The following is a 10,318-nucleotide window of genomic DNA, read 5'->3' as shown; positions in this document are numbered from 1 at the left end:
TGAGAGAATCCATCTCTTAAATTTTCCTGATACATGAGAAAGGGACTGTGAAAGTAGGATTTAGGAACCATCATCAGGAACCTTCAAACAGACTTCAATCGGACCATTGAGAGAATCACCGAGAACAAGTTGCGAAGCTTCTTGAAACCCTAGCACTGATATTTTCACCCTTTTATATCAGCTGCAACTCAATCTTACACTCTGCCCCTTCACCTTTTGCTCTCTACACCGACTTCAATATATTTTCACTCTGGCCCTCCAAGTATTGAATCTGTTATAAAACCAGCACTAGACTAAAATGTAAGAACATGACAAATAATTTGTGCAACATATGAATGATAATATAGGTTATTTTTAACACCTTTCCATCGTATATTATACATTCTAAGGTCTATACCATAAGATTACTTCTGTTCCGCTTCACTACTACAAAAATATGAATTTGTTACGGTCAAATGTCACAACCCTCGACCCTACCCTGGACGGGAGCCGTGAACAAATACAAGTGATACCGGTGTTTATTAAAATTATCACAACAAAAATTTATTAGGCCCAGGTGTCAGGAGAAATATCAAAGTTCTCAAAACACCGTAGTTTTCATTTCATAAACTGTGGGATGAAATCCATATTTACATAAAGGATTTTCACCGAGATAAACCCTTGATTACAAAACACGTTTTATTCAGGTTTACATAGCCACTTATTTAAGCTTGAGTGTCTCATAGACTTTTCCTTCTCTTCACAGTAAATCAACTGAAACGCGTTTTAAAAACATTTGATCAGCAAAAAATACTGGTGAGTTCATTCAATTCGTATAAAAGACACAATATTGTAATTACAACATTAAGAGTTTTTATATTTATTTATATCTTTCAATTGCCCACAGTACTTGTCACTCGCCCATTTCGGTGACTGTGATCATATTACTATTGGCTAACCCTTTGTCCAATAGTAAAGCTTATCAAGTAATGTATACAAAACCCCACATACCAGCTGTAATTTCTGAATACAAATACTTAATCACTGTAAATACGTACAATTAGAAAACATTTTGAAAGCATTTTGATAAAAGAGAATGACTCACATTGTAGAATTAGGGTTTTCAGTGACAGCCTTCTGCTCTAAGTCTTGGGTTCCTAATTAAGCACACAATGCAACATGTATCAGTGTACTAACCCAAATCAAACTTTAACGATAATCATGAGATCAAAACCAAAAGGTAGATGACAAAGTATAGCCTTATTCAGGCAGTACTTAAACATCCGTTGACTTGGTTTCAGATCGATCAGACAGGGTATCGTACCAGTGATCCGAGTTAACGCGCTGATTACGGAGCAGAGCTTTAGAGATTAGGGTATTATAGCAGTGTTACGAAAGGAAAAGAAAAGAAACTGAGCAAATTCAAATTTCCAATTCTCGTTCCTTATATAGTTGAGGTTTGACCTCGTCGCGTTGCGCGGCCGGGTTTATGGTTCACCTTCGCGTAGCGCGAAGGGGTTAGATTAGGGCATAGGTGGCATGAGTCACCACGTAGGCATGCCACGTGGTGCTACGTGTCTCATGTCGATCAAAGGGGTGTCACGTAGCGCGACGTGACTTAAAACTGATTTCGTCGTTTTTCGTCCCGGTTTCCATCGTACACGTTTGGGGTCTCGATTATGAATTGTTATAGCCTTTTTGAGGGTTTTTATATAAAATCCGTAGCAAATTCACAGTAAACACACATTTTGCTACGGATTTGCTACAGACTTGGTCTGTAGCTACAAGTCTCGTCGCTAAATATTTGCTACAAACTTGGTTGTGCCAACTATTCACATCTATTATGTTTGAGCCATATTAAGGTCTATTTTTTTATTTAGGATACAGTCATTAACCCTCTCGATGACCATAATTGGCCCACAATGACCTATGCCAACCTTAATTGACCTATATAAACTCTAATTGATCATCATTGACCATTATTAGCTTACGTTGGCCCTAATTACATGGGCGTAATTGACTCTAAATGATCCTAATTTTAGGGGTGAGCAAGAAAACTGAAATAACCGAACCGTAACCGAAATAACCGAACCGAAAAAGCCGAACCGAAACAAAAACCGACGGTTCGGTTTTCGGATTTTTAATAACCGAAAATTTCGGTTCGCTTTTCGGATAAACGTTTTCAATAACCGAAAAAAACCGAACCGAACCGATAAGTTGCAATCCATATATTTTTATGTTTAAGTTTAAATTGTTTAAGTGTTTAACCCAATGCTAGTAGAAAATGTTAATTTTATTCTTGAATGTAAAGTGTTTATAATAAAAACATTATAACTGAAATGATTTATTATTACCTATAAGATATAACAAAATTTAATATAAAAATTAAATTTAATAAAACTTTGAAGAAACATAAAAATATATTAGAAGGTTAGGTTTATGTAAACAATACTAATTAAAGAGGTGAACTATAATAACTTAAATATAACCATATAAAAAGATTGTTATAATATAAATTATACTTTTTATTTTTTGAATCTTACATAATTTTGTTCCAAAAACCGAAATAACCGAAAAACCGAACCGACGTAAAAACCGAAAAACCGAAACCGAACGGTTTTTAAAACCCAAAAACCGACATTTCGGTTTTGATTCTACCCAAAAACCGAACCGAACCGAACCGTGCACACCCCTACCTAATTTACTCTTATTGATCATCAGTAACCAAGATTGATGATCATTGACTAAGATTAACCATCACTGATAATGTTTCACCAAGATTGCCTTAGCCAAAGATATTGGGCGATACATGTGTTTGCAAACTTTAATGGCTCACTTATGTCTATGCATGATCCTAAGTGACCAAGACTCACACCAATGTTGTACAAAGATTGACCGTCATTACTCAAGACTAACAAACATCCACCATGATATATTTTATTTTTATAAAAAGTTTGACAAATTTTGTGACAAATATTTGCTTTGAAACTTTCGCTACTATATTGCGACCAATACATTGTTATTTTTTATGTTCTTCTACAAAACATTTGTGATCGATTTTGTGAGGAACCCACACGCAAGGGTGAATCCAACCCTATTTTGTGGGTTCTCAGAAAGTTAGGAACTCACTCGTCTTGAAAAATATTAGTGAGAATCTTCTATGATTTGAAAAAAAAAAAAAAATTAGTGAGAATCTAACAAAAGAAACTCAATGAATAAAAAATCATGAATATGTCCCTAGGCCCCGTCAGTATTACTTACCATATGAGTTGCAAATTGTCATCAGTAACAACTTGCATAAGCTCCTATGATCTTCAGCAACAACTCTTCTTTCAATGGTAAACTCTTTGTAGCCCTCTGAATTTACTTTTTTAACTACTTGGTTAATATTTATTCTTTTAAGTACTTAATTAATTTGATTTTATATATATATATTTTTTTTAACGGTGACTTTTTTTTGAGTGACCTAATGTCACACCGCCTAAACGGCGGCCCTAGCCAAGATCTACCCAGACTACGTTGTCTTAATCGGGTTTGCGCTGGGTTGGTCAAGCTTGGTTACGGTATTCCCCCGGAAACCGTACTACCTCCACACGATATGTCTCGCTGAAGTAACAACCGGATGATAACCGGGGTGCGGCTCAGAATCGAACCCCCCTCGGTGAGTTTGTTACCATCATTGCGCAATTACCCCAATATGACACAAGTGGAAATTGAACTTGATTTTATATGATAAAAAATATTCACTCCATCATATTTTCACTAGATTTTGACCAATTTAAAAATATCAAAGCTTATTAATAAGTATAAATTTAATTAATTTAGAGTTTAACGTGTCTAACAGCTTAAAGGTTTTGACACAAAAGAAAAAATATCTTATTTTTTTATTTGTGAAAAGCTCAAACCAAAAGGCGTTATATATAGCTAACAAAATCGGCAGAGCGTTTATTTTCTGAACTTTGCTCGAATCATTTTCCGATTTAAGACAAAGCCAGCCGGTCATAATGCAAGCCAGCACCTCGTTAACCTTCGAAGTCAAGAGACGTGCGCCGGAGCTGATAGCTCCGGCAACACCCACGCCGAGAGAAGTGAAGCTTCTCTCGGACATTGACGATCAAAAAGGGTTTCGGTATGTGCTCCCAATTATTCAGTTTCATCATAGAAATCCGAAAATGGGAAACAAAAATCCGGCGAGTGTGATCAGGGAGGCTTTGGCGAAGGTGCTGGTGTTCTATTACCCGCTTGCTGGTCGGCTTAAGGAGGGTCCGGGGGAAAAGCTGATGGTGGACTGCACGGGCGAGGGTGTGTTGTTTATCGAGGCGGAGGCGGACGTTACATTGGAGCAGTTCGGGAAGACGCTTCATCCACCATTTCCTTGTGTGGAAAAGCTCATTTGTATTCCTAGCTACCGTGGCATCCTCGGTTCTCCGCTCGTATATATTCAGGTTTTTCTATACACGCTAACTCACATATACCATGCGATTTGAACTATCAACTTATAGAAAAGAGTAAATTACAAAAATCGTCCTTTATGTATGTCACTTATTTCAAACTGTGTCCTTTATCTTCAATAATTACAGAAAACGTACTCGATGTTTGCAAACTTTTGCAAGTTATGTCCTTTAGCCCTAACTCAGTTAATATTTTGTGTTTAAATCTGACTAAATGGACCCCATATGAGGGTATTTTGGTCATTTTACTCTCATGTGAGGTCCATTTGGTCAGATTTAACCACAAAAATACCCTCATGTGGGGTCCATTTGGTCAGATTTAACCACAAAAATTAACTAAGCTAGGGCTAAAGGACATAACTTGCAAGGGTTTGCAAACATCGAGTACGTTTTCTGTAATTATTGAAGACAAAGGACACAGTTTGCAATAAGTGACATACATAAAGGACGATTTTTGTAATCTACTCTATAGAAAATAACACATTTCTTTTGCACCTTGATACCTCTAAAATACAACCCGTTTTTTGTATAAATTCAGGTGATGCTTCAAGTTTAAAGATATAAGTATATAATATAACAATATAATTCCCACTAAAGTTTTTAAAAAATAACCTTTTTTCCATCTACTGTTTATATAATATCAATTTGTATCATTTGTAGGCATGAAGGATTGTACCCATATGTTTAGTGAGTTGTACTCATATTTGGGTTCTTTTATCTTTAATTCTTTTACTTTTAACCATAAATCATTTTTGAGCACATACAAATTAACATTTATAGGAATAAAGGGTTGTCCTCCAATTTGTTGACGTAAAATGTGTGTGGTTCAACGTTTCTTTCTGACTTTTGCGAGTTAAAACGACGCAACGTGCGCGTGTGGTTCGACGTTTTTATGTCATCTATTTTTTCTCATTTGACAAGTTCTTCATAACGTGCGGGTCCTAGATGGACTTAGTTAATATTATTTTCTATATTTACGTTTCGGTCTAATTGTTTCGTATTAACACGTCGCAAATTCAGTGTTGGTGGTCACAGTGGTGTGACATTGATATTATTTTACACGGTTTTACGCCCCTGCAGTAACGCTGGGGTGCTAAATACTAGTTAAGTATTAATATCGATGTTAGTATTATTTAAAAGGCTAGTTAAAAATTAATGTGTCATAATAATCGTTAGTATTATTTATAAAAAAAAAAAAAAAAAAAAAAGGTTACTTAAAATGGATGTCATAAGAAATACATCATCCAGCTGCAGTTGACAACTTTAAAACTCAACGTTTACCAGACTTTGTCAACCCTCTGAACGTTTAAAAAAATACTTATAAATTTATTATCAGACGTACTAGATTCGTATAAAAGAATATTTGTATATATAGAGTTGTTACAATATTTAATTGATTTAAAAAGTATTGACAAATACGTGCTAATCATTAGTTTATTTTAATTGTTTTAAAACTCGGAGATATCAACTGGGAGAGTCCCCTAGGCCAGATAACAATTTTTGTACTACTAAAGATAACAATTAAAACCTAAAATAATTCGGTTTATATGTAGCGTAATAAACCATAATAAACCCAATAAAATAAGTTCACTTTATTTGATTGAAAACAAAAATAAAACCGAATTCGATTGCGGTTTTTGATTCAGTTACAAGTACTTAAATTTCGTTCGGTTGGGCTTGGTTTAGTTTTTAGCTTTACTGATAAAAATTTCAAACCGTATAAAAGGAACCGAATATCCTGAATAAATCGAAAAGAATCATCGGACACCTCTACCCGTTCTAGGTTGTTTTATATTTTTTTTTTAAAATATAACATGTGAAGGGACTTTAATGTTCAAAAAATTATTAAAGGACTTTTATTAGATCAAACATAAGACCATGGGGTATGGTGAGGCAGAGGTTGGAGGCATGAGTTGACACGTGGAGCTCGAGCCCCCCCTACCGTCTTATGACGTGTCCGTGGGGTATGGCGGGGCGTGGGTGAACCGTGTGGCTTGGCAGTTTATTAAAAAAATACAAAAAATTAAAAAAATACACACAACATTAAAAAAAAGCCTAAATTTTTATTGAATTCTTAAAAATTACAAAATTCATAAAAATTACAAAAAAACCCTTAAAAATTACAAAAAAAAAACCTAAAAAGGATTACAAAAAAAAAAAAAAAAAAAAAAAAAAAAACTAGAGCATTAGGTAAATTTCAAAAAGAGCAAGCTTGTCGAACGGCTTTCGCTCCTTGCCCCGAAACTCAACCGCCACCGGTCCTCGTGGCTTAACTCACCGCTCGGAACGGTTTCGTAGTAGGCTTTGAAACGATCAAGCTTCGGCCGTAGCTCGCGCCATTTATATAGCCGATGGTTGACTGTTGGGTTGGGTGAACCGCTTGGCTTGGCCTAACGGTTAGATTTTGAAATTTAAATGCCCCGCTATGACCTAGCCAACAAGCGAATAGGAGTCGGCCACATAGGATCGCTAACTCGCCTCACGTCTGGCTTTAAACTCCCGCCCCTTGGGCCACGCCCAAACCCAAGCCCACCCGGGGTGGTGGCTTGGGCGTTTTCAGCCAACCACGCCCCAACCCCCGCCCCATACCCCACAGTCTAAAGTATGTTGGTTTTTTATATGCAAAGATTTTTTGAGGGACTTTTATGAGAATAATCAGAAAGTATATTGGTTTTTTTTATGGTATTTGGCCAAAGAATTAAGTTGATTTTGTTTCATGACATTACTCTCTCTCTCTATATATATATATATAGAGAGAGAGAGAGAGAGATACATATAAGAAAGTGTTATCTTGCCTAAATATAATGAGAATAGCTACTACTCATAAAAAAAAAAAAAAAAAAAAAAAAACCCAATTAAAATCAATTTTTTATACTATCATTCTTATTAATGTGAAAATACAGCATTGAAAAACAAATTTTCTTTTCGTATAATTCAACTTCCTTCTCAAAATTACTCTTAACAAATTTAAACATATATGTAAATAATGGGTTGAGATCCTGTACAAATAGTGCTAATTATAAGAACCGTAAGAACAGATCTGAACCATTGTTAATTTAAATCAAGGGTTGATATTGATTATAAATAAAACTCTTATAATTAAAAATTACTACTAACAAATTAGGGGTAATTTTGTAAAATTGCTAGTCATTTGACCATTTTCTATTAAATACAAATTCCACCAAGATTTTTTAAACTAAAATAACTTTTATATACTTCATTATTTTTTTTTAAAATATATACCATAAAATCAAGTATTTTTTTATCTTTAATATGAGTACCATATTGCTTTACCTTTTTGTATTTATAAAAGTGTTTTTTAAAAAAAGTTAACAAAAGGTGTTTTATATTTGTGCTAATAAGGTGCTGATTATGTGTTAATTACAAAATAATACAAACAAAAACCAAAAGTAGATATAATCAGCACATCTGGTGTGCTGATAATGGAGAACGATTGAAGATGTTGTGCTAATGTCGTTTATGTTGATAATGGAGAACGATTCAAGGACGATGTGCTGATAATGAAGAACGATTAATGATGTTGTGCTAATTATATAGTGTTGTGCTGATTATATTTTTTGTAATTATTTTTAATTAGTTACAAATAAATATGGTCAAAAAGTCTAAATTACCCCTAAACTAATTTTTTATTGATGGACACTTGTCAATTATGTATTGGTTCTTATGGTTCTTACAAACTTAAGTGTTTGTATTTGATCCCATTCCTGTAAATAATAAAAACTTACACACGTGCGTATTGTAAGTTTTTTTTTCTTTTTTTTTTCAAATACCTAATTTTTTGTACAAGTAATCCAAACACAAACGTATATATCAAAAAACTACCTCACGTTTAATCTATATGTATGTATATATAAGTTGACCACGTTTATTCGTTATTCTAATAACATAAACTAATGCTTTATATAATTCTAAATAGGTTGTTACAACATGCTTATCTATATTAAAGTTTGGTACAAAGTTGAACGGGTCCAATATAATTATTATTTTGTTCTTTACCGTGATTAACAAAACTAATACCGTCCGAACAATTTTGATAGCAGAACCGATATTCGTTTTTTATGGTTTCCGGTGTAAATCCGTTGAAAACGGAGTTGTATCCACAATAAATATCTTTTCTATATCGTAATATAACCATTGTTGGTACTGGTCACGAACCGACTAATGTCGTCCCAATAAACCTGTGCCGCATCGATTTCGACCAAATAGCATCGGTACCAGTATCGGTATTATCTGAACAGTTATTGATATTTGTTTTTATAGTTTTCGATCAATGTAAAACACCTGTCCGTATCCTTTTGAGCATATCACGACTATATTTTTCTGGGTTTAATCTCTTGGTTGCGTTACCAACTGTCGTTAGTGTACTAGTATTGTAATGAACTGAACTATTACTTTCCGAATTTCCGCCACAACGCATGAGGGGAATTCGTAAAAACTAATTGAGATGGTCATTTATGTATAAATACAACTTATTTTTGTTATTTCAATTTATTGATAGGTGACACGTTTGCTATGTGGAGGATTTATCTTTACTTCCGGAATCAACCATACCATTTGTGATGCAGTAGGAAATGCACAATTTCTAATAGCACTAGGAGAAATGGCACAAGGAGCACTTGAGCCATCAGTATTGCCTGTGTGGCAAAGGGAGTTGCTATATGCTAGGGATCCACCACACGTCACATTTCCTCATCCCGAGTATGATGATGTGGTTAACACCAAAGACAACCACATTTTCGCGGTGAATGAAATGGCTGACAAATCGTTTTTCTTTGGGCCTACCGAGATGTCAGCCCTTCGTAGGTTTGTCCCAGAACACCTAGAAAGGTGCACTACCTTTGAGGTGCTAACAGCTTGTTTGTGGCGTTGTCGTACTATTGCTTTAGAACCAAGTCCAGAAGAGGATATGCGCCTAATTTTCCCTATCAATGCACGTGACAAGTTCAATCCTCCTATCCCTGTTGGCTATTATGGAAATTGTATCGTCTTACCATGTGTGGTTTCAAAAGCCAGAGATCTAATCAATAAACCGTTAGGTCATGCATTAGAACTTGTAAAGAAGGCGAAATCTAGTGTCACTGAAGAATATGTGAGGTCGACCGCAGACCTAATGGTTGTGAAAGGTCGGGCCCAGTATAAATTTGATTCGACCTTCGTAGTATCAAATCTCAGTAGAGTTGGATTCAACAAAGTTAACTTTGGATGGGGGGAATCAATCTATGCAGGGCTTGCTAAAGATGATAAAGATATCCCTGGAGTCTTTAGTAACTGCATGCCTTCTACAAACGAACAAGGGGAACTTGGAATCGTTGTTATCGTTGGCCTACCACTTCCAGCAATGGAGAAATTTGTCAAACAACTAAAACGTATTCTAATACCTGGCCCTTTTTCTAAAATATAATGAAAGAGTTTAATGACCAAGTCACATGTTTGTATGAGTTTATATGTATGTTTATAGGGGTGGCTCTATCTCTTTTGAAGGCCTAAAACATATTCTAATACATGGGCCTTTTCCTAAAATATAATAATTATTCGCTTTTTGATCCTAAATTGTGCCATCAGTGTAACATTAAATATATTTATTTTTATATTTAATCTAGTAGCCATTATAATCATTTACATTATATGGATCAAAATATATAACAATCCTATTAAATAATTAGTTGGTAATTGTTGATGGGCCTGATTACCCTTATTAACTAATTAGGGTATCCTCCTGGGTGCTTATATAAGGAGACTAATGTAGAGGTTTCAAGGTTAGACACATAACCTAATTACTCTCATAACATCAATCGACCTCCTCTCCATAACCGATTCCCTTGTCGGTTTCTCATCATCACCATCATTAGATTGCACCCTAAGGAGGA

At 34.9% G+C, this 10,318-nt stretch overlaps 1 protein-coding gene across 1 annotated transcript; it reads left to right on the top strand.

Moving 5' to 3' along the window:
- The first annotated feature begins 3,932 nt into the window (after positions 1 to 3,932).
- On the top strand, positions 3,933 to 10,046 carry LOC110932886 (benzyl alcohol O-benzoyltransferase-like). Its single transcript, XM_022176141.2, has 2 exons — positions 3,933 to 4,424; positions 8,950 to 10,046. Exons 1-2 carry the CDS (start codon positions 3,984 to 3,986, stop codon positions 9,850 to 9,852), a joined length of 1,344 nt encoding a protein of 447 aa, XP_022031833.2. The 5' UTR covers positions 3,933 to 3,983; the 3' UTR covers positions 9,853 to 10,046.
- Positions 10,047 to 10,318: the final 272 nt, after the last annotated feature.

This window comes from Helianthus annuus, chromosome 1, assembly GCF_002127325.2.
Source record: "Helianthus annuus cultivar XRQ/B chromosome 1, HanXRQr2.0-SUNRISE, whole genome shotgun sequence".
Classification (NCBI taxonomy): Eukaryota; Viridiplantae; Streptophyta; class Magnoliopsida; order Asterales; family Asteraceae; genus Helianthus; species Helianthus annuus.
Note: the sequence above shows the minus strand (reverse complement) of the source record. Positions and strands in the feature narration are given on the sequence as shown.